We start from the raw sequence: 25721 nt of genomic DNA, 5'->3' as shown, positions 1-25721 counted from the left end.
TGGATTCCAAGAGGATCATCTAGAATATTTTTTTCAAAAATGAATCTTCACGCCCCAAAACCTAGTAAAAATATATTGGGAAAAAGTGCAAAAAATAGTTCTTTTTTTTTACCCGAGCAGAGTCTTTCTCGACAATATTATATCATTATTTTCCCAACGATCCTCAACTGAACTCACATATTTGTTGAGTGACCGGCAAGAGATTGGACTGAGTAAGCTGTTGGACCGTCTTCTCCATAGTCGTATAGTACTATGGAGAGAGAATCAAGAGGGGTGGAACCTCGCCCTCCATCGTACAGCTCAATGAAACCAACTTGGTCTCCATCTAACTTGACCTCATTGATGACCACTGGGGTCATGGTGCAGAGATTCGCCCGACCTGTCCAGGAAAACAAACAATGTTCAAATAAAAAATATATCATTCATTGATATCATACTAATGCAATCATTTATGATCTCTATTTTTTACATTCATACTTTTATTTTGTTATGTTTTCATATTCGTGCATGCTATTTGTTTGCAGGTCTGGTAGGGCACATCGCTTTCATGAAATTTAATTTTTGTTTACCTTACCCTGGATGGCACCTACCAGCAAAGATTATCTCCAAGGATTAAAAAATATATATGTATATATATTTATATAAAAATAACTCGGGCTTGCAGTATCCAAAAAGACTTTCCTTTTATTTATTCCTATCCAAACTTATTCCCAAAGAGTCAACAAAGACTGAAACTAGGATCAAAACTTTATGTATGTTGGAATGACGGCATTTCCACCCAAGGGGTGTATATTTCACAGAGCGTTTAGGAACACTTTCTTTAGCACTAGAAGAGTAGATCAAAGGACTTCTTTATGTAGAACAGATAACGAATGATTTTCTTCACCAGGCTGACTAAAAAGAATTCAAAAAAAGTTTTGATATTTCTCAGCCTCAGTTACTAATAATATCATAGTCTTACATGTATATAGCGCACGTATCTACCAAACAAGGTACTCAAGGCACTAAGTATATACAAAATTTCAGAAAGATAGGTTATTGCAGTGATGAATTCTGAGACCCAATTATTTAGAACCTTATAATGGTTCACAAGGTGCTGCGGTGCATACAGCAGCCACAGCCAGGAACACCGGGGTGAACCCCTTCCTTTTCGATAAGTGCACTGCATCTTTTACATGCGTTACACAACTCATGGACCAACGGCTTTACATCCTATCTGAAGGACGAAGCAATGGTTAAGTGTCTTGCTTAAGGACACACGTGTCACGGCTGGGGATTCGAACCCACACTCTGCTGATCAGAAACACCAGAGTTTGAACTTGGTGCTCTTAACTGCTCGGCCACGACACTACTCACCAGGTGTTGGTTGTGAAACAGTAAAAGCAGACAGCGACACAGAGTGATTACTCAGACACCGAGAAAGGGACTCATCTTCCTCCAAGTATTCAGGGTTCTCAACGGCAGGCATCTGGTATGGAGCTAACTTCTGCAAGAGTGTATTATCACCCATGTCTCGTCCGTAGATAAGTACATCCACTAAGTCCATTGATGTGGCGATGGTACCTCGAGGGAAGAGCCTGGCATCGGTGTAGTACAGAGCAATAGCATCGGGGCCATGTTGTAGGAAGTTGTCCGGGAGGAGGATGTGAGGTGTGGGACTGACGGAAGATGTTCCCACCACAAAGAAACCATTTTGGTTAGTCCTGGAGAAGGAATCAAAATAAAGAACAGAAAATATCAGAGGACAAAGCGAACTGATATTATGTTAAGTTTGCATCGGGGATAAAGAATACTATGGTCTACACTTGCCAAAATACCAAGTCACATACAAAAGAACCTGTATCCTGCTCAGTTTTGCTAAACACAAAATTGCTTAGCACTATTTTCTGCTTTGGCGGCTTTATAAAATTGGTTCCACTTATAAATTGCCTGGTCTGATGCAGGAGAAAAATTTGCCAAGGAAGTGACTGCTGATCATATCATAAATCTTGGCAAACTAAAATAGGAAAATATTGGCAAGCAGTTTTGTTATGGGATTTGAGGCATTTCATGGTGAGGTATCATTATTTGGTTTGTGGTAACACAATGTGTGTGTCTACACTTGCTAGGTAGAATATTTTGTGAACTTCCTTGCTTTATATTCTACGACTGCGGGGTGGTTTTTTTGAAATTCGGGGGACTTCTACTGTTGCAACACTTTCGAAGTGAATTATAAGGAAAGTGGCTTTCTACTTTGGTAAAGTGACAAGGCCCAATTTCATAAAGCCTGTACTGTAAGCACAACAACTTACTAAACAGAAAAGTGCTGCTGTTTTTTAACAGAAACAGGTTACCAGCCAAAATACCATGAAGTTTACAATATTCTGACTGGTGCCCCACTCAACTTTTGCTTAGCAAACAAACTTGTCAAGAAGTGTTTTCTGCTAAACAGCTTTATAAAATTGTGCCCAGATGATAAGATTAACTGTTTCTGTATCGAGAGGAAGCTCTGACAGCTCTAAGGATACAACACAGAGTCCTGTGCTGTATCCTGTAGGGTGACACACTTGTCAAACTTAATTAACGTAGGCACTACACAGCAGTTACTTGACAGCGCCTACTTCTTATTGTGTGTTATTACTTACAAATGTTTGGCAAATTGAATCCTCTGTACTAAAGTCTGCTAATTTTTTTTTTTGTTTTGGCATGAACTTTGAGGATTAAAGACACTCCCCATTGACCCCATTAAACACTATTTTCTTTTGGTATGACCATATTTAGTTTTATTTTGTTTATTTATTGGAAAGACACCCAGAACTGTAGCTGAAAGAGTCACTTCACAATGATAACATACAATTACATAAAAAAAAGATTGGCTGTAATTTTCCCACTTCTCTCTGGATCCTTCCCTTAATCCCTTTCCCCTCTCTTGTTCCTGTATTTGTTTGTATTTGTTTTATGCCGCTGAAGAAGGTCCAGTTTGGATCAACCCTACTCAGCACATAAAAAAAGAGATAGATAGATGTTTGCTAATTTCTTTTAGGTAAGACCAGCAAATACTTAGTAAATAACTAACATCAAGTAATAAACCACATGAGAAACTGATCGATTAAATTTGATCGGGAAACTGATCAGGTAAATTTGAAACAATTTGGGGGTCGAACAAAGACAAAATTGACTAGAGTACAGCTTGAACCTGCAACCTCTGGATTAATGTAGTGGCATGCTAGTTATTCAACCCAAAGTTAAATGACATACAATTTATTCCCAAACAAATTATAAGGCATGCAGCTGCAGTTTGTCAAAAAAGAGGAAGTTTCTGGTCACAGCAGGACTTTTCACTGTGCGTTTTTGTTGTCAATGGCACACTAAGAAATAAAATCAAGCAAATCTGCTTATCAGCTGAAAAGTTACTACCAGGTGTGTACATATTCTGCCCAGGTTGTTTTTGTTATAAGCTTTAAGCGGAGATTGTTTAAGTAACCAGACGTCAGTGTTGAATTCTGACGGGTGACGTGACATGAACTGCTTGGGAATTTAGGGTGAGATAACAACCCCCATGGCCAATAATTTCTTTACAATCTATTTTAAGTGCAAGTGTTGACTTCTGAGATTTGATGTGAAACAGGTTAATATGGGCAATATTATGTTGAAGGTGAAGTCATCTGGGAACCTCTTTTCATCTGTACTGAAATTCAATCTGACATATTAAGGAGTCCACTTTTAACAACTGACATGAAACAGATCCATCATTAAAGTATGGTACATTGAAAACAATGGCTCAACCGCACCCTAATAACTACATTATTTAAGATGAAGGCGTCTTTCATAATGTTTTATGAAATATTTAGTATATATATTTTGAGCAATTACCAAACCTGTCTAGGTTTGGGTATTTAAAAACGAAAGTAAAGGTGAATGTTAAAGTGAATTCAACTTACATGTATCCAGTGAGATCTAGTTCCAGGTAGGAGCGATCTTGATTGCCTCCGTTATAGAACACCAACACAAACCCATTGAGTGAAATGAACCCTCTGGCTAAACTGGATAACTCAATGAATTCACCACCTCCATTACTGGCTGCTACATTCACCTCATTGATCAGGACACCTTCAAATTCAAAATTCAAATTCAATTCAATATTTTAATGGTTATTTTTTCCATTATTCTTTGTGTACAGATATTTATTTTGAAAAAGTAACAAAGTAACAAACATCAGTTTCTTGTGCTGCTCCACATCATTTGAAATCATTGCCGAATAAAAAGCTTAATGACAAATGGTAATAAAAATATACTATCATTTATATCTTATTTTTTAAATAATAATAATGGGTGTGATAAATCTAATAATAGGAACCCCTCCCTCTTGCTGAGTTTGAGGCTAATTAGACCATTCCTTGAAGTTTCTCAACTTCCTTTGGGAGCATGCAACCCCAAGCTGCCTAAAGTAATGCTAAGGAGTTAATCCAACACAATACTGTCTCGGCTCAGGACATAAGTGTCATAACTGCTAATGCACTAGATCACTTGGCCACAACACATCACATTTCTGTAATAACAGTATTACTACAAAATTGCGCCTTGCAGATTGACATTTTTGTTTTTTAAACTGTTTTTGATACACCGTTTTGTTGGGTCGGTTATATTAACCTGACCTAGAGTAGGTGGGCCCACGATGTGAACTTGTCATTCTGCACGATTTTATCACCACATTATTTTAATGTCAGGTAAATTCTAAAATGAAAGACAAATTCTAAAATGAAACATAAATTCTGTAATAAAATCTAGGTTTTTTTTCTGACAATGATTTGACCTACATGTATACAAACAGTTTCAAACCAGATTGTTCATACCTGTTTTTGATACACCGCTTTGTTGAGTGCAGTTATTAACCTTGCCTGGTGTAGGTAAGCCCATGCTGTAGACGTCTGGACTCAATCGTTGATCTCCTTTACAACGACTGATAGTTTCATCACCAGTGGCATGGCTGGAATCCTCTACTACAACATAGCCACCTGGACCAATGGCAGAAAGTTAACAGTAAACTTTTATTGAAGGTATGACGGAAATGCACCAACCATACAAAGAAATGACTAAAAAAGGAGGTTGGCACATATTCTTAAATTTTACAAGTAACTGGAAGCTGAGGTCAAGTTTTATTCTCAGTTTTTCTTTGTTATTTCGTTGATTTTAATGTAACTTCTTATGTTTGTTAATTAGTTTTACATGATGAAACAAAATCATCCCCATAAGGTTGGGACCATGATGGTCCCGGAAGTTCAAATATGCGAGACTTACACAGTCTACGGCAATACATTGTCCTTTCTATTATAGGTCCCCAGATGCATACCTACTAACCTCAGCGGGATTATCAATGTAAAGTTTTAATAAAAGCTAACTTGTTAAACATCGTTGTAAGATTAATAACAAAATTAATAAGGTTATCTTTGCTAATCAATTTACCTGGCATTATCTTTTCCACCAGACTAATGTGTTCCTTATCCTCCGTTGAATAGATAATAGCGTCTACTAGACTCCTAGATGAAGCCACAGTGCCATGAGGGAAAGCTCCTACAGGTGCTCGATACAAAGCAACAGCATCGGGACCATCCTGAAGAAATCCTTCTCTAGAAGTTGTAATGGCTACATTGCTAACTGGTTAGAGAAAATTTAAAAATTTACATTTTATTTCAGTAGTATTTTGAGATATTGGCAATCCACACGATTATGTCCACGAAGGGAAAAAAATAATCAAGTGGGAAAACAGAAACTGTTTCATGCATGAAACATTTCTCAGATAAAGATTTTATTGAATGCCTTTCTCTTAAACCACATTCCATGGAACGTAATCGTTTCTCAAAATGTTATACAGCTGCAGTGCCTCAGTTCTTTTCATAAACAAAGTACTCTCTAGAATTCCGAAATCTACTCCAGGGCAGTAGAATAAATAGCAGGACAAGTTTTCAAAGAACAAACGGTAGAATATCCATGGTGTTACTGCAAGCCAAATATAAATTGTTAGAGAGACTTGCCAATGTTGAAAAGGTAAACAATTCATCAAGACCTTTAAGCCAGGTCTGAGATTATAATTTAAAAAAATACAATAGAACAGCTGTTATATAGTGCCCTTAACCCCAAAAGCGTCCTGAGGCACTTTACAGAGGTTAAACATTTAAGCAAGTTAAGAAAAATACCAAATAATTTAAGAAAAACAGATTAAGAATGCTTAAGTAAATTACAGACGTCCAATAACAGTGATTACAAATTTAAGCAAGTGAAGAAAAATACCAAACAATTGAAGATAAACAGAATTATTAATTCATTTACTTACCTCCAGAGAAATGCCGAGAGGCTATGACAAGGTAGCCATTGCGGTCAGTACGTTTGCCATGAAGATCAACAGTAAGGTAGGAACGGTCCTCATAGTTCCCATTAAATAAGACCAAACTCAGGAACCGAAGCCTAGTGAAACCAACCCCACCGTCGTACAGTTCAATGAACTCCTCCTCGGCTGACTGACCAGGGTGCTGGACGTTGATCTCATTTATGATCACGTCATTGGAATACACGGGGCAGTTGTTGAAGTCTTTGGGAGACTGGGGTTGGGAGACGAATGACCGCGGTGCTCGGCGTTTAACAGACAGACAACGACTAAGCGAAAACCCCGATGTTTGAAGCAAGCGGGAATCCACCTGGATATAAGAAATTAAAACTGTCATTTTTGCAGAGTGTTTTATTTTAATGAACATAGAGATGAACAATTTGATGGTGCTTAATCTTTCATCCAATTGTTCACCCTAAATTGTTTTGTTGAATTACCCGAGGCCCAATTTCATAAAGCCGTTAAGCAGAAAATACTGCTAAGCAAAGGGCACTAGTTGTGACAATGTGAACTTTATGGAATTTTGGCTGGAAACCAGTTTCTGTTAAGCAAGATTTGTATGTGCTTAATGAAATGGGGCCCTGGTCATGACATAAAGTAAGATTAAAACACAACTGTCTTCGAAACATGACATCTTTTACGATATAAACATTTCTCAGGGCCTAAAACACACCAAATTAACTCTGTGTAGCTTTGGTACTTACGGCTGGGAATGTTGGAGTCAGTACATTGGTCAGTTCTGATGAGGGATTGTCTAGGTTTGAATACACAATGGCATCCAGGAGACCCTGGGACGATGCTGATTGGCCCTCAATGGTTGAATCCACCAATGAAGCTCGATATACAGCAACAGCACCAACAGCATACCGCATAAAACCTGCATACAAATACAGTCAGGCATAAGTGAATTCATTTCAGTGAAATGACCTGGAGTTTGTCACAAAAGGCAATTTCTGACAATTGATTTTGACAACAAATTTTGTCACATATCTTAGAAGAATTGGATACCATTTTTTCTTCATTTAAATTATCTAACTTTGGAAATGTAACCTTCAAATAGTTTAATAAATTTGGGTTAAACAAAGAAAAGATTACTAGAGCGGGACTTACATTGCGACCTCTGAGTTAACATGCTGGCACTAGAACAAATGAGGGATCTAGCCCTATTGCTGGTGGTCTCCATTTGTTGTTTAAGAGTGCCAGTCAGAAGCTATTTGACCTGTAACTACCATATAGCCAAGGACCACACCCAAGTTTACAATACAACCTATGAAGCTGCAGGAGAGGCATTGCCTTAAAAGAATGCAACTTTTTATTAAACCACAAGGGAAAGAACTTGTAAGTTTTTAACAGAAACTATTATCATTAAATCTTGCAGTCCAACCATGTGAAAACTACTTTTGGAAGAGTGTTGGCTCTGAAAAGAGCTGCATGATTAGTCCCAGTATTTCATATAGTGTACTCTGCTCATCTTCCAGAGAATGACCCAGTTCTCACTATCTTAAACTACATAGAATGTGTCTTTTCATTTTAATAGTTTATTATAAATATATTATTTGATAAGTCTGTTGAGGTTTGAAAGAGCTTACCATCAGCAAAGACAAACTGAGCTCTTGGGAAGACACTGTTGACTCCCATGATAAAGTAACCCATACTGTCAGTGGTAAAGCCTGTCAATGGAATACTCCACCTAGACGTGTCGTCTTCTCCAAACAACACCACTACAAAATCATCTGAGATGAATTGGATAAAATCATTACACAGTGAATGTACACTCGTAAAAATAACATGAAGATGGCAGCCTAAGTATACTACTGTCTTCATAACTGGGCCCTATTTCTGCTTAGCAAATTTCTTGGCTAAGCAATCAATTTTCATTTCTCCGGTAGATAAAAAGTACAACAATGCACATTAATCAGGTCAAACAATCAAAGATACAGCAAAGAGCAACTCAACGACTGAGGAAAGAAAAGGAAGCAGCCGGAGCCTTCACAGGAAGGATTGCCTTAAAAGAAACACAGTTCCTGTCTAGAAGCTCTCCTCCCAAGCTGGTCCTAAAGAGCACAACTATACATTGAAATTTTAAAATATATCTGTAAGAGGCTCATGATCAATATATGAACTCATGATTGATAATTTACTTTGTACCCAGAGTTGCTGCTTCTCAAACTACTCACCCAGGGTAGTAAAGCCAGCACCGAGATCCCACAGCTCAATAAACTGCTCCGAGGGAATCAGGTTGATCTCATTGATAATCAGCTCAGCATCTGCTCTACTCGGACAGTGATTGGGCGCTTTCGGTGTGATATGAGCCAATTGGTACACAGTGTTGTTCTGCGTGTTTTGACAGCGGTTGATGGACTCGTCTCTGTCACTCCAGGAATCCACCTCATTGATTTGAAGAGTGTTGGGTTTGAAGAAGTCAATCAGGTGCTGAGCTATCTGACTGGTACCCCTGCCGTGTACGATGGCATCGATCAAGCTCTCGTTGGTCAGCGGTGTCCGTTTGGGGAAGTTGTACTTGTTCAGGCCTTTGTGGATGGAGATTGCATTGGGCCCGATTCGGATGCCAGAGTTTGGGGCAACGAAGGGGGTGAGGTCTGGCCGTGGAGAAGATAGGCCTTGATAACCGATCAGGAACAAGCCGTTTTTATCTGTTCGTTTACCATTTATTACTATCGAGCGGTATGATAATGAAGTGGAGCCTCTCCAAAAGATCTGGTTAAAACAAAAATTACACATCAAGACGAAGCAGTTTTAAAGTGACAGCATATTTATAAGGGCAGTTTACTTCAATGTTTACACTTTAACCTTTCTGACAATCGATGGCCACAGGTCAACTAAGTTATCCCAAGTTCTGGTTAGTCGACGATAGTTTGACTACACTAAACGACTATTTGGAACCAGTCTACCACTGGCTATCAAAAGCCGTTTTCATAAGCTATTTTGAGATATGGTGGACACAATACTATAACATTGTTATTAGGTTTGGGTAAATCTGTCTGTATACACCAAACCACACAGTGCACTCCTATAGTGGCCAACATATCTCAAAAAAGGCTCATTGAGAGTGCACAGTCAAGCAATTATAAAAAAATTATTATGGACCTGTGCCGCCGTTGCTTCAACATGACATAACTCAGAGTTTTTCCCACTTTAACTTCTGTGTCCCAAGCCAACGTCACTAAACATCCACTAGTTAACCAATGGTCCTCTCATGAAGTTGACCCCAAGGTTGATTTAATTCCCATTGTTGTTGTTTCTTTGTCATTCCCTGAGCGCTTTCAACCTTAGGAAAATAGGCCATACCAATGGTGTCATTATTATTATTATTATTGATGGAAATTCTAAAGAATGATTTGCTTGCTTACCATGAGTATATCATTAAGAGGGAATCTAGGGATACCATTGCTAGACAGTTCAACATACTCTCCGATGGTGAGGGACCTGTCTTCAACATTAACCTCATTGATAGTAATCGGTGGCAGTGGGCAACCACCATTGGGCAACCCTGGAGACACTCCACCGATGGAGTAGGCAAGGACTTCAAAAGCTTCTCTTGAGAAACAGCGAAGGATAGATTGCTCACCTGTTGACAGTCCAATAAATTTCTTGACAGTTCAATTTATTTATTGGTAGTTAAATCAAATATTGGTAGTTCAATCAACTTATTAGAAGTTCAATCAATCTATCACCAGCTCAATCAATTTATTGGCAGTGCTATTAATTTATTGGCAGCTCAATCAATATATTGGCAGTCAAAACTTTACTCTTAGTATCTAAGTAGTCTGATTGGATAGTTCAGTGTTAAAAAGCATTCCTAATTAGTATTAACAATGGAAAAGTTAAAAAACTGACAGACTAGTGAAATACTAAGCTAATTGGTCCTTCAGTTCAATCAAGTTTTTGTCAGTTCAATTAATTTATTGACAGCCCAATCAATTGTATTGACAGTCAAATAAATTGTATTGACAGCTCAATCAATTTTTATTGACAGTGGGCTCGTAAATTTATTGAGGAAGGAGGATTAGTTCTCTAACTGCAAAAGGAGGAGCATTCAGCATAACACAAAATCTATACTTTATAATAACAATACATTTATATAAGGCATTACACAGCCTCTACAATTTCTGAGAAAGACATGCTCTTTAATTCACCAAATACCAAGATGTACTCAATTTCCTTTGAAGGAATTCTCTTTTTGGGTGTACTGCATTCTTACCTGTTGAGATTGAGTAACTCAATCGGTCCTGTCCCGGTGTAAGAAGCTCAACAAGGAGTAAGTTACTGTCACCATATACGACGGCATCCATGAGATTGGTGGTGGAAGCTTGAGTGCCTGCCGGAAAGTCAGCTGAAGAGCCCTGTATATTAGTAATACAGCAAGGAAGATTCTTTATAAATTGTAAGATGAGAAAGTCTAAAACTGAAAATAAAATGGCACTAGCACGAAAACCTTGGAGGTCGCAGGTTCAAATCCTGCTCTTGCCAATTTTTCTTTATTCACCCTAAATAAAATAAAGTGCCATCCTACAAAACTAAAAAGTTCTACCTTGTGTATTGCAACAGCTCCAGCCTCGCCCTGAAACCAATGGTCTTCATCTACCAGGATTCCTGATGATTGGACGGATCTTGGGCCAATAACGACAAAGCCACTTGAGTCAGTACTGATGCCATTCAGATCAACTGCCTTATAAGAGCTATCATATGAGAGAAAAAACAAACAATCAGAACTTTTTTTCAACATTTTTCATACCATGATCAGAAAAGAAGCCTTGTAAGAGCTGTCATATTGAGAAAAGCCAAAAATACAAAAAGGTAAACTCAAACAAAAATTGTCAAGTATTGTTTGAAGCTTTGCATGGTGTGGAGACATAAGAAGAAACTATAATTAAATAGTAAACTTGCAGGTACAACCATGTGCAAATCTCTTAGGGTGAGTGTTGGCTCCGAAAAGAGCCGATTGGGCCAGACCCAACCAACTCTTTTCAGAGCCAACACTCACCCTAAGAGATTTTCACATAGTTGTACCTGTAAGTTTTCTATTTAATTATAGTTTCTTCTTAAAAATTGCAAAGGTTCAAACAATACTTGACAATTTTTGTTTACCGGATCATCTGTTTTCATCTATGACGTCATGAACAGATGACCCGGAATCCGGGTCAAGACAATTTGACCCGGATTCCGGGTGATTTGAAATTACCCGGATCCCGGGTAATAACAAATGACCCGGAATCCGGGTCAAAACATTTTGACTCGGAATCCGGGTTGTTTCAAATGACCCGGAAATGACCCGGAATCCGGGTCAAGACAAATGACCCGGATTCCGGGTAATTACAAATGACCCAGAATCTGGGTCAAAACATTTTGACCTGGAATCCGGGTCGTTGCTAATAACCCGGATTCCGGGTCATTATGAATGACCCGGATTCCGGGTAATTACAAATGACCCGGAATCCGGGTCAAAACATTTTGACCCGGAATCCGGGTCGTTGCTAATAACCCGGATTCCGGGTCATTATAAATGACCCGGAATCCGGATTGTTTCAAATGACCCGGAATCCAGGTCAAAACATTTTGACCCGGAATCAGGGTTGTTTCAAATGACGTTGATTCTGGGTAATTTCATATAAGCCGAGTTATGTTCGGTCAGTCAGACTTTGCTTATTAGAATGGGATTATCTTACCTCTCTCCCTGACTTGAATAGAGAACAAGTACCATACCATCCAGATTTACACCTCCAAATCCACCATCATAAATTTCAACAAAGTCTCCGTTTTGGGCGTCCTGTCTTGAAATCCGAATTTCATTCAGACGAATTAAATTGACGTAATGGGTGAAAGTTTCAATATGAGTTTTGTTGTTCTGGATGCAGTTCACGTTGATGTTCCCTGGGCTGGGAGTTCCAAGGCCAAAGGCAGTCGTGTTTAGGCTCTGGCAGCAGGAACAGCGACTTATAGACTGATCCGCTGAGATGCTGCCTCCCAATTCATTCAGGACCTGCTGGTTTGGCAGGAGTGTATGCAGTAAGGGTAACGCCGGGTTGTCTCCGTAGACCACTGCATCGATAAGATTGTAGTCTGTGACTGCTTTTCCTTGGGCAAAGCGCTGAGGAGGACCAAAGTGGAGGGCAACAGCATCGGGGCCTGGTTGCAGAAACCCCACTGACGCATAAAATTCCACTACAACGTCAACGTTAGTTCCGTTATTCCATCCAATCACACAGAACCCTTTATCATTAGTACTGTAGCTTGCCAAATCGATAGCATTGTATGACAGAGAATTTCTTCCGTTGTACAGAACAACCACGACACCGTCCAAAGATTGAAAACCAATCCCACCGTCAAATATTTCAATGAACTGATCAGTGATTACCGCATCAACAGCCACATTGATTTCATTAATAAAAAAGACAGGCAGGTACTGCTTGCATATGTTGTCCTCCCCCGGGGTCTGTGTACCGATGGTAAAAGCAGAGGTGTCAAGACGCTGCCAAGACCTACACCTAACAAGTGATGAATTGGTTTGGTCCTCTGGCGCCACTAGAGGTGTAGCACCAGCGTACAGTACATCAATGAGAGCACTACTACGATCACGCTCTGAATCTGAATAGACTACAGCGTCAATAAGATTCCGACCAGTGACTGCCGTTAAAGAAGGCATGTTGTCCGCAGATTCAAAGTACAGTGCTATGGCATTTAGTCTGTTAGTGCGAAGGGTCCTTCGTAATTCAGCATCTGGCTGCAGGCTTGAGTGGCCAAGGAGAAAATATCCGTCCGAATCAGTTCTGAATCCGGATAAGCTGATAGCATTGCCATAGGAAGCTTCCGTCCTGCTCCGGTACAACACAATAATGATCCCGTCCAGGGATACATCACCATAACCACCATCAAACAGCTCAATGAACTGGCCAGACCCTCGATCGACACCGATTTCATTTATGACTATATGTGGAATGATATCCGACATCCCCGGAGAGAACGTTGGGAGGTCAACAATTCCAGGGAAGGTATCTGGAGGTATCAACACAGGTGCGTCAGTAGCCAACATGGTGCAATTGTTTTGGGCTCCTGGAGTGAGAACAGTGAGGTGAAACTGGGAGAGTTTCAACGGGTCCGTCCCGGAACACCTGCTCAAGGATTCATCCTCTCCACGGAAGTGTCCACCAAACTCTCTCAGAGGTACCTGATTAGGGGTCAGGACATCCACAAGACCACTGTCTGTTATTTCCCTCCTGTAGTACACCACAGCATCAACTAAAGACGTCGCAGTAACAGACATGCCCACAGTGAACTCTGCGATAGATCCTCTGTACAAAGCCACGGCATCATCACCATTCTGCACAATGTTCACACCTGTTCCAAAATCTACATCTGGGTTAGGGACGACGTTACTTGAGCCAATTACAAAATAGCCATCTGACGCTATGCGACCTCCCTGTAGGGACAACACGTAGTAGGCCGCATTTGTTGTGCCGTCAAACAGAACGATGACATAGTCGTCTAAAGAGACTGAAACGGTGCCGCTATTGTATAGTTCAATATATTCCTTAGTGTCTTGACCAGGAACGTTGGAGTTGAGCTCATTGATCAATACCGCTGCAAACACTGTATGAAGACAACAGCCAAGGATAAACAGAAGCAAGCAATTCTTGAACTGTGGCTCCATTTTGGAATACCTGAAAAATAGAAATTAAATAAAAACCATTTATGAACTCGTATATGGACATTATATACATTTTTTTTTACAATGCCTTGGGTACAACATTGTGTTCACCAGGGAATTGTGTTCACCAGGGAATTTGCCAGTTATTTTCGCTTACCTGTATTCAATTCCTATTTTATATTATGTACTCCTACATCTTTTTTAGTGTAACAATAAAGCTGAACAATACTCATTTCACAATGCCACAACACACAGTAGTAAACTGCGACTTGCAAGTATTGGGAATGCATTGACAACAAGCGTGTCGCAAGTCGAGCAAGATGCTAAAATTCTTAAAGAATTAAATACAAATAACTTTTTTTTTTGGTTTAAATGTAAGATTTTTTTGGTTTAAATGTAAGAAATTGTAGAACTTTTCTTTGTGTTACCAGTTTTGTTTCCTCTTTGACAATTCCTCTTAGTTTGAAAATTTCCTCTTTTTCCCCCTTGTCTTCATATTTTTTTGCCACAATTTTATCAATGTTTACATTGATGTTGTTATTGAAATTGCATTCCTTTGGTTGCTTTGATTTTCTTACTTTGACTTGGCACCTTCTCTTCAAGAGGTCATGCCTTTCGTCAAATCTGGATAGAAGGTCACTGGCATATTGCCCATTATGTTTATATTTAGTATGTCATTTTGTTTAAACATCATCACGGTTAGCATCAACAAGTAAGGACAGTTAGGACACTGGTAAGATAATGTAGCTTAAAGATTTACCAATTGTAATGATACTCATGGTCTTGGTTAAAGGCACGTGACACTATTGGTAGTCAAAATAATATGTTAGCATAAAAACCTTCTTGGTAACAAGCAATCAAGAGTTGTTGATAGTTGGCCCTTGCTCTATGGTATAACACATTGTGAAAAACGGCTCCCTCTGAAGTAACGTAGTTTTTGAGAAAGAGGTTAATTCTCAATCAAATATTAAATGCCATTTTTAGGCATCTGAAAGCACCTGTACAAAATTGTCACACAAAACAAGGGTGTTTTTTCTTGTGTTATTCCCCTTGCAACTTCGATGACAAATTGAGTTAAAATTTTCACAGAGTTGTTATTTTATGCATATTTGTTGGGATACATCAAGTGAGGATATTGGTATTTCAAAAGTACCAGAGGTATCCAGTGCCTTTAAAGGTCTGTTTTTGACAACATTTATAAGGCCACATAAAAAAAAAAGTTGTTGATCGTCCCCACCTGACCGTTCAAAACCCCCGACCCCATTTTTTTTTTTTTTTAATCATAAAAAACAACCTTTTCAATTATATTTTTGGTCAAATGGTTGAAAAAGCATGATACTACCCTCATTGTGGCATCTGCACGCCAAAGCCAGTAGCAAGGCGTGGCAGAAATGTTGTGCAGTGTGTGTCATGGACTGGTGCTGAGGTCATGGTCTGACATTGTGTTCTTTTATTTTTCCCATGTCTAGATATCTCTTTATACTTTTACCGCACAGATTTTTCAACTGATAATTTTTTCAAAATGTACATGTTTGAAAAGATGTTTAAAGAAGGTTTTTATTCGTGTCGGCAAGGCAAGAGCAATTCTTTGAATATTTACTTGGGCTACACTGTGCTTAGTTGTTTGGAAAAAATGTACAAAAAATGTCATCTAGGAGTTTAATTTGTTTGACAAAACTATTGAAAACATCAAAAACACACAATTCCTCTGTTTTATTGTGATGGTGATGATATTTTTATTCTTGATTTCATATTTGGCATACACAAAAAAAAAACCTCCCTCCCTCCCCCATCCGCAAAAAAAAAAAAGGATGATCAATAATTTTTTTATGTGGCCTAATGCTGATATAACAAAAGTATCATATCAATAAACAGAGACCTGTGACTAAATATAGTCATGGTACTTTCATCAAGAATGTCGACTGTTTACCAAGGAGACAGAGGGTTGGTGTTCCAACAGCAACTCAGGCTGCAGCATTCACAAAAATAGACCCCACAGACATTTGAATCTTAAGTCTTTGGAGGCAGACATTTTTTGACAAAAGTGGGTTTTCGATTACTTATCAACAGAGAAGAGGAAACAATATCACATGAAGCTTTTGCTAAAGACCACAACCATCTTTATATCAAATATTAAACAAATTACACACATTGTTTTCGGGTTCATGACCAAAGTGACACCTTCAAATATTTATCCAGATAACCTTCTCAATGTGTAGCACCCAGAACCCTCATTGACTACCAGAGTCTATGGTTGTGAAGCATTGAAGGACCCCCCTAGGTTACTGGAGTCACTGTTGATCACCGCTACTGTTGATCACCGCTGTGTGTTGAACCTTCACTCTGACTTTGAACCTAGTGAAGCGAGGATAACAAGTTAAGCAACTGAAGTAAACAGTTGGCATTTTTTAAGAGACCCCCCATTAACATTACTCCCATTGCATTCAGGACAATGATAACTGGTGTATCACATATGCTATGGGGGGGGGGGTGATGCCCTGTAAGCAAGTGCAGAGCTCCAATATAAAATGAGCTGTTTTTCTATTGAATCACAGAAATAAATTACTACATTGTTGCTTACATTGTCATTGTTGTCCCATGACAATTTTTAACATTGTCAAACAATGGTTCAAGGTTAGGCTTGCCACTCACCTGAAGAAATAATTCTTCACAAGGTTATTTTTTTACTCTGATTATAGGGGATCAAAGCAGGCCTGTGGTATGGAGTGATGAACTCTAACCCAATTATGGGTTAAAACTTTTTGTTTGAAGTGTATAGGACCTATGCTATAACATAGTTCATAGAATTTTGTAAAAATCAGAAGCCACAAAACAACAACTTGCAAAGGAATTTGTGCACACTCCAGGGCTTCTTAAATTTGTGAGAAAAATCCCCAAGGCATGTAGCTCAAAATGTTTACTGGGCCATAATTTTTGTGTACACAAACAGAGTCAAAATGAGAAAAACTTTCCCGAGTCCTGACATGCATATTGTTTTAGCTGTTTCTATTTGAACCATTAAATAGTACGAGATCTGTCTTTTGGTGTATCAAATGCTATCCTAATTACTCAAGAGAATTGGAAGGTATTTTATCAGACTCAAAGTCAACAATTGAACATGATTTGTCTCTTTTCAAGTTATTACAGTTCGCAGTGAGGTACATTAAAACACAAGACCATTTCTACCTCCATGATTGGACTTGCCTAGGCGTTAGTTTAATGGCTCGAAACTAAAACCTGGGCAAAGTGTACCACTGGTAGCTAAGTTGGTAGAGCACCGCCAATTTAATCTTGGTTCGAATCACGCTCTAGTCAATTTTTCTTTGTATTTCCTTCCTCCATGGTTCATTCCCAACATCACATTAGTTTCAATTTACGGAAAAATATCAAAAATGTATGGATTGTTCTTGTCTCTCCATAAACACAGTTCACACACACATTGAAGCCAAGTTCTCATTGTTATTTTTATGTGATATTGTCATCAGAACTCCATCACATAACTCTAAAAGGTCAATAATACCGCAAACATTTCTCAACTTGAAATTGTAAGAGATTATTGTGGATGGAGAGTTGACTGGAACCACAAAAAACCAACCCAAACAATATAGGCCTACTCTTCAAATCATAATAGCATCGGCTGCACTGACCAGTGCAGTACTGTAGGCTAGCCCAGGTTGGACTCCTCCGTTGCAGTGGCACTGACTGACGTCCTACCAGGGCTATACTGTAGGCCTACTTTGTGAAGGTCAGGTTTTGCACTCGGTGGGTGTGTAATGCTTAAAAGAAGTATGGAGGTCTGTACAATGATTGAAACTTGAATGATATATAACCATAGAGGTAGATATTACCAACTAGGCCCTACAAGTTGAACGACAAACAGTTTATGAAACGGGTTGCAAAATTTGAATATAATTAAATACAGATTTACAGATAAACGCTTGTACCTTTACAAAAGTGGAAAAAGTTTCCATATGGCGCCACCACTTTTTCATTCGATATGAAATGATATAGTATCTGATTTACCTCAATGAGATGTCCCTTTTTGTAAAATAGTGAAAAAGTGGTGGCGCCATACGGAAAGTTATCCACCACACACTCCCACTATCCAATACTACCACATTAAACAAATGTTTGTGAGAGAGATAGGATGTTGCCAGCTTGGTGTTTATATCCCCTTCCTTGTGGGATTTTGCCGAGTTCCCTTGATTGGAAGATCATCTAAACAAACAAAGTACTAGCACTTAGCATCTCTACCCCAAACCGGCATTACCACTTATATAAAAACAAAGCAACGACCCGCAATGGAGGACTAACTTATAACGGAGGTACAAAGGCTCCCTCTTTTCTATAATGTATCTCGATTAAATTCTAAGATGTGCAACGTACCTTTCGCTGAAGAGATGAAGTTAGATATCATCACAACGTGGAAAGAGAGGACTTGTAGTTTACTGTTTCATCGGACCCCACTCACCACTTCTGACCCAACGCGTGTTTCTTGTTGTACCATACCACTTGGTACAAACTGGTACCACGAACTGGTAGAAAAAACACAACGATTTCTGACACGCATTACCTTGAGAGTGTGAGAAGTCCCACTGGAACCCTGCTGGTTGAGCTATGACGAAAAGGGTCAACTTAGAGTATCAAATGACAGCTTGATAGCTGTCGCTTATAAGCTATTTGATGGTGGTATGGAGCATTGACTAGCCCTGGAAATCTAGCGCGGTAAACCCGTGAAATTTGAGAAACACAAGGTTGATGGTTATCGTGTATAATTCGCCTCATTGCCAGTCAGTGTCCCTGAAACATTCTGGAACCCAAGACAACTGCTGGTTCATGTAAAAGTTGAAAAAACAATTTGTTAGCTTTTGGATAAAAAGCATGGATGAACTAATTTATAGACTTAAACGTTTCTAGTACTATAAAAAAAAAAATTAAAAAAAATGACATTTTTGTTCCCAAATAAACAAAGTAACAAAGATAAATGAATGATCTAATAAAATATTTTTGAACATTCAATAATGGCTCCCCAACAACATGTACATGCTCAATATTTGCTCCCTCAACTACACATTCAGTAATGGCTTCCCGAACTACACCTACAATAATGGCTCCCCAACAACAAGTTCAATTATGGCTCGCCAAACTACACGTTCAATAATGGCTCCTCTAATTGACAAAATTTTGCATTTTAAATGCTCGGTGGTGCAATCTTAGGTCAATAAGAGGCAAACTGAATGAAACAGAACATAAAGCCTTTTAATATGAGCAGCAGTAGAACCTTTCGGGTTAACGGCATCTTCAGGTGCAGATCTATGACCATGGAGGTAGAAATATTTCTGACTCCATGCTATGACACAAATTTTAGGGGGCAAATCTGTCAAAACGTGAGCATTCTAGATCTATGGCAATCTTACGCCTTTCAGAGGCCTAATTGGCGACTGAAACAGAACAATGAGCCTTCAAAATTTGAGCAGTAGAATTTGGAAACACCTGAATTTTCATTAAAACAAAAATAAAAATAAAAGGGTTTGTGTAGTTGATTGCTTAAGCAAGGTTTACGGAAAATTAAAACAACTTCGGAAACAGTCTCAATGGATATGGTGTCAAAGGCAAAATAGTTAACAGCCTTGAATGCCGAGTTGCGTGTAAGAAATCATGACCAATAATATTACTCAAACTAGCTATGGAGGCCGCAGAATGGCAATGTCAGAAAGGGACAGCTAGCGCGTCACCAAAAAGTAAACATACAAGAGTTCAGAACTAAATAGTATGGAGATGACACGCACATGCCCTTATATAAGTTAATAATATCGAAGTGTTACATAGCACATTTATCTACCAATCAAGGTACTCAAGGCGCTGAGTATATACAAACTTTCAAAAAGATAAGTTATTGCAGTGATGAATTCTGAGACCCAATTATTTAGCACTAAGGGTTTATAAGGTGCTACGGCGCATACAGCAGCCACAGCCAGGAACACCGGGGCGAACCCCTTCTCTTCTCGATAAGTGCACTGGGTTCTTTTACATGCGTTACACAACACATTGGACCAACGGCTTTACGTCCCATCCGAAGGACGAAGCAATGGTTAAGAGTCTTGCTTAAGGACACAAGTGTCACGGCTGGGGATTCTAACCCACACTCTGCTGATCAGAAACACAAGAGTTTGAATTCGGTGCTCTTAACCGCTCGGCCACGACACTTCCACATTGAGTTCACAAAAACTGGACGAAAAAAAGTGTGTGCCCCCCCCCCCCCCACATTCCAACTAGTTTGCTCTAGTCATCGTCAGGAGACTGGATTTATATTAATACCTCACCATGCAATGCCTCAAATCATGTATTGTTACATGTGGTTAGTTGTTATTCCAAAGAACAGCAAACATGCACAAACATCTTCAGTTGAGTCTCGATTGTTCTCATCAATATCTTCACTTTTTTTTATTGTTTCATAATTATGAATAATTATAAAGTACCAGTGTCTGGAACTGTACAAGACATAATTATTTAATAACCCACTGGCCTTCCCTTTCATATTTAGCACTGCAGGTTAGCATGGTATAGGTGAACATATTAATACAAACATCTATAATTGTTTTCAACAGAAATTAATTATAAAAAAAGAGTAATTAATTAATTAATTAATTAATAAATCAAGGAGGGTGAGGTCATAGGAATTAACAAAGGGACAAATATAAAATTAAAATTTTCTGATTGACTTCTGTTAAGCTGAAGCCAACATACCATCAAATAAGATGGTTCCATTATTGGTCATATTCCCTGTGTTCAGGAGCAATCAGCTATACCGCTGTTCATTTGGCAATAGTGGGACCATACTAATTGGTGATCTTCCTACCAGCCTCGCTTTGGATACTTTGTTTAGAATGGTAGAAAAAAACAACAACGGATGTTTAATGTTCTCAGTCTATATTCATGACCGGAACATAATAAACCTCCTCAGCAGCAATTTCTTACATAACTGAGAGTGAAAATACTAAAGGTCATACAATTACCCACAACCATACTGACCTTTGACATGCCCTTCAGGGGGCATTCAATCACCATGTGGTATTGCAGTTAAGTTTATTTAGAGTTTTTGAATGACTCCTACATTCTACTGGTATTTTAATCTCAGCATGTGATTGTGCCTTCAGTTTTTCAGCGACATTGTGGAGTTAGTAGAAACAAACTAATTTGTTTACTTTCTAATGTAGAAAAGACAACAAGATAACCCATCAAGGTGTTTTTAAAGTAGAAATGTCACATTAGCTCTCAAAACAAAAAAGTGTCAAATCAAAAGTGATAAATAAATGAACAAATACAGAAATATGGTTCAAATTACATTTATAAATACAATAGCTTATTTTACAATACATGCACAGTATACCAAGTCTCGTTTCCTACACAATGTGTGTCATTTATTTTACAAAATACTGGTGCACGTATACCACATAGGCTAAACAGCGTGTGCTTTTACTTGCAATCGCGCTACATTTTATACATGACTCTTTTTTCACTATAAAATTATCAAGAGCATACATACAAGGTTAAGAACGTGGAAAAATATATCACAAAGTAATGATTATAGTGATTGTACATTTTGTGAAATGATGTATGCCAAACTATTTAACAGTGTAGATATAACATAAAAAATGATAGTCATATATACAAGGCTTTATGCGACTTACCCCTAAGCGTAAACACTATTGGGAAGTTCATACACTGCTTTATCTACAGATAGGAAAGTCTTTTTTTCCTCAAACTGTTACTTACAAACAAATATTATAATATAATAATACTACTAATAATAATACGAATTAAGTGGTGATGGCCTTTTGTTTAGACCCTGGCAGAGTCACTCTCGTTATAGCCTTTGAAAAAAACACTTCTGGGATCACAATATGTCAATCGACACTCATACACCACGGGTCATTTTCCTCATTTTCCCCCTTCTGTTTAACAAAATAACTGCATGAAAACAAAATACTGTTGAAGTGCCACATAAAAATTAAAAAAATTGTAAGAAACTTGGGAAAGGTATTCATTTTTAAAACATTTTGTGGAACCCTTCAAGTATTTTGTTTCTATTTTTTTATATAATGTTTTTATAGCTAGGGCTGTGGAGCATTGCTCAGTGAGTTAACTCAATACTGGAGCAATAAACAGTCACATGAGAGGAGATTTGAGGCTCTGTGACTCTTTTGCAAACATGTGACGTCACAGGTTACATTATCTATATTGAGAGTTGGGAAATTTCTTATGTCCATAACTGACGTTTTGAAAACTGTATTTTAAGAGAATGTTTTTTTTTTTACACACCTGTCCAGGTTTCAAAATAAATGCTCAATTTTTGTTTGAGAAACACTTAAATAAGTTAAGTTACCCCAAAATGTTCACACACCTCCAAATCCATATGGAATTTCATACAATACTGTTCAATCCCTTGTTGAAGAAGACATTATGGGCAAAAAAAGTCGGAGAATCAAACTAGGGAAGAGATGTTTCGTTTCATCTTGTTATATAAAAGCTTATATTTGCAATTGCTTTATAATTTTGTCAAAGTACATGTATTTATTTGGTTTACTGTATAAACGATACAAATGTTGTCCATGGGTAACCTTGCGGGGAGGGGAATATGAGAGCATCTCGAAAATTTGAACTGATAATTTCTCAGACTACTTAAATGTCCAAATGCTTGTCTCTGTTTATCATTAAAAAGTACCAAAATTTATACTTCATCAGTTCATTGCAAATGCTGATCGGATAAATTCCTGCGCTGCACATATGCACTGTGTTTTTACATGTATTGAAAAATGCTTTCTTGCCGTAATCTTGTCTTGCATTTGTAATTCTGCTTGGAATGAGAAAACCTTGTAGTACGATAATGTATCACTACGAGGTTTTACCACAAAACATATCGACCACTGCGAGAGTCCTCAATGAAAGTATCCCACTACTGAAATGGCACCTTACGGTTTCCTTTTACCTTCCTTTTAAAAGGTAAAGTAAGCCCCCTGTATACATCACAAAGCTTTAAATCTTTAAGCTTGTTTGGTTACACAACTCAATATTAAGTATATAGCCACTGAAATAGTGCTATCCCGATACCTGAACTGAAAATGGAAAACATTCATAACTAGAATGGGTTCAATAATTCTGGACATGCAAGTTTTGTTTTTGCATCTTAAATCCCCCCCCCAAAAAAAACCCCCAATTCTTCTTTGAACAGGTGCCATGTATAATGTGAAAATGACACCATTCTGCTTGGCCAGTGAGGTTAGAACCAGTAACAGCTTACAATTGGTCTATGTGGCGGAAAAAGCCAACTATTTGATTCATCAGCTAGTACATACACATATATTTTATCTTGACAAATCAGCAGATGGAAGCAAAATCTCCTCTGATATTTCTCTTAATGCGTTTCAAAATCCAGAGAAAGCTTGAGAAAACTCACCAAGGACATCAGCCAGTAATCTCCTCGCAGGTCATCCAAGCAAGTTCTTTAAGTAGTCATACTTTTTTAATACAAAAAAATATCACACACATGATAATGCACTGCAGTTGGTGGCAGCAGTCGTTCACTTCTCGATAGCATTGAAGAACCAGTCGGTGAACTGTTGGAGTTGCTCAGCTGTTGTCACCGACTCACCCTGTAGTCTCTTGTTGTCATGAAGGAGTTTGTGGACTTGACCTGCAAGCTCTTCTTTCTGCTGTCGCTCCTAGGTGGTGGACAGAAAAAAAACAGAAATTTCACAAATGAAATAACTGTAGTAGGTAAGAATGAAATGTTGCACAATTTGTGAACTCAATTCCTGTTCAGAACCTAAATCTAGAACCTTCTCAAGTTGATTGAAACCCTTCAGACTCTCTCAAAAGTTCAGGCCAGTAACCTTCCCAAATCATTACAACTCCTCTAAACCAAGACATCCACATGAATAAACGCTGATAAATCTAAGTGCCTGTTTGCATGAAGGAAGAGGTGGTTTTTGCTGTAAAGCACTATGCCTTCAAATTTAGATCAAAATGTTACGATAAAGTGTGGAGGATCTGGGCCCAATTTCATAGAGCTGCTTAAGTGGAAAATATTGCTCAACAGTTGTCTGCTAAACAGAAATGAGCAGGATACCAGTCACAATTTGTACATGTCACATGGAAGTTTGGCTGGAAACTGTATTCTGGTAAGCATAATCTTGTTGTGCTTAGCTACTTTTTGAGCTTATGCAGCTCTTTGAAATTGGGCAATGGGTCTGATGAGCAGAGAGCAAATACCTTATTCAGCCTCTCTCGCGTTCTCCTGAGCTCATGCTCCAAAAAACTGGGTGTCCGCTTCACGTCACTGTTGTCAAATGATTTACTGAACTTGTGCGCTTCAAGGTCATTATTAAGTTGAGGGCGTGCTCTCCTCGTTGTTGACGGGGAAAGTGCGTCGGTACTCTTGCTCAATAGCTTCTTCTTGTCAATGCTTGAGGCGGAGTTGAGGAATGCGAGGGAGGAGGTATCCCCCATGTCATTCAGCTTATTGGATGAGGCTGATTTAAAGCTTGGATGATCTAAACCTGCATGTAAGAAAAGAGAACTCTATTGAACAAAGAGGGAGTAGCATTGGTTGAATTGGAGAATGATTCAAGGCTATGGAATCTCTTATTATAAATGAAACGTTACATTTTAGGGGCGACTGTTCCACTACTGTCTTAAGATGATACTTCTCTTGTCCTTATTCAACATTCTAGGTATAAACCTAAATGTAAGAAACACAAAAAAGTGAATTTTATTGAACAAAGAGGGAATGACATTGGTTGATCAGAGAAGGAGTCAAGGAGATGGGATCTCTAACTGTCAAATAAGCGTTATAATGTAGTGGCGACTGTTCCACAACTGTCTTAAAGACAGTGGACACTTGGTAAAACACTGTAAGAAATGGCTCCCTCTTAAGTGCCATAGTTTTTGAAAAAGAAGTAATTTTCCATGAATTTGATTTTGAGACCTCAGATTTAGAACTTGAGGTCTCGAAATCAACCATCTAAACGCACACAACTTCGTATGACAAGGGTGTAATAAAAGGTTTGTTATTTTATGCATATGTTGAGATACACTAACTGTGAAGGCTAGTCTTTGACAATTACCAATAGTGTCCACTGCCTTTAACGTGATACTTCACTTGTTCTTATTCATCATTACAGGTCTAAACCTGAATGTAAGAAACACTAAAAGCGAACTTCATTGAACAAGAGGGAATCACATTGGTTGATCGGAGAAAGATTCACTGAGATTGGATCTCTAATTATAATTTAGTGGCGACTATTCCACAACAGTCTTAAAATGATACTTCCCTCGCCCAACATGCGCCTGACTTCCTTGGGGTGGAAGTCAGTCACATGTCTAAGGCATGTGTATAAGCCCTTTAAGTAACCTATTACCTCTGGAGAGAGATAATGCCAGTGAATCATCCATTATACAGTAATGAACACCTCCTATGCTAATATACCATTTTTCCAAGAAGTCCGAAACCTTCAAGGCTAGCATTGGATGCATGGGCTTCTTCTGTTTGTATAGCTAGCACTATCAGGAAACCCCATGGTTTGTGTACTGTGGACTCAGTCTCTTGTGGAATTTTGTGGCAAGAGCCAAGTCTCTTGTGGAATTTTGTGGCAAGAGCAAAGTTTCTTGTGGAATTTTGTGGCAAGAGCCAAG

General features: G+C 38.5%; 2 protein-coding genes across 3 annotated transcripts in view; both read right to left on the bottom strand.

The window, feature by feature from the left end:
- The window catches only part of LOC139947949 (uncharacterized), a 123251-nt gene extending 104712 nt beyond the window's left edge, over positions 1 to 18539 (bottom strand). Inside the window, exons 1-14 of one of the 2 annotated variants that reach the window (XM_071945843.1) lie at positions 18414 to 18539; positions 12049 to 14040; positions 10914 to 11061; positions 10584 to 10725; positions 9733 to 9950; positions 8539 to 9079; positions 7951 to 8094; positions 7066 to 7238; positions 6311 to 6671; positions 5443 to 5634; positions 4833 to 4994; positions 3921 to 4089; positions 1357 to 1703; positions 178 to 379 (exon numbers count right to left, since the gene is read on the bottom strand). In XM_071945843.1, coding sequence (XP_071801944.1) covers positions 178 to 379; positions 1357 to 1703; positions 3921 to 4089; positions 4833 to 4994; positions 5443 to 5634; positions 6311 to 6671; positions 7066 to 7238; positions 7951 to 8094; positions 8539 to 9079; positions 9733 to 9950; positions 10584 to 10725; positions 10914 to 11061; positions 12049 to 14030 — 4781 coding nt within the window. In that variant the 5' untranslated portion in view covers positions 14031 to 14040; positions 18414 to 18539. Of the gene's footprint in view, positions 1 to 177; positions 380 to 1356; positions 1704 to 3920; positions 4090 to 4832; positions 4995 to 5442; positions 5635 to 6310; positions 6672 to 7065; positions 7239 to 7950; positions 8095 to 8538; positions 9080 to 9732; positions 9951 to 10583; positions 10726 to 10913; positions 11062 to 12048; positions 14041 to 16208; positions 16374 to 18413 lie in introns of those variants that run through there. The other variant, XM_071945834.1, reaches the window with a different exon arrangement.
- A 1904-nt stretch (positions 18540 to 20443) lies between these two features.
- The window catches only part of LOC139947941 (uncharacterized), a 69909-nt gene continuing 64631 nt past the window's right edge, over positions 20444 to 25721 (bottom strand). The window contains 2 exon segments of the mRNA XM_071945821.1: positions 20444 to 23749; positions 24300 to 24586. Coding sequence (XP_071801922.1) covers positions 23609 to 23749; positions 24300 to 24586 — 428 coding nt within the window. The 3' untranslated portion in view covers positions 20444 to 23608.

Source organism: Asterias amurensis, chromosome 1 (assembly GCF_032118995.1).
Source record: "Asterias amurensis chromosome 1, ASM3211899v1".
Classification (NCBI taxonomy): domain Eukaryota; kingdom Metazoa; phylum Echinodermata; class Asteroidea; order Forcipulatida; family Asteriidae; genus Asterias; species Asterias amurensis.
This window is presented reverse-complemented; position numbering and strand designations above follow the sequence as displayed.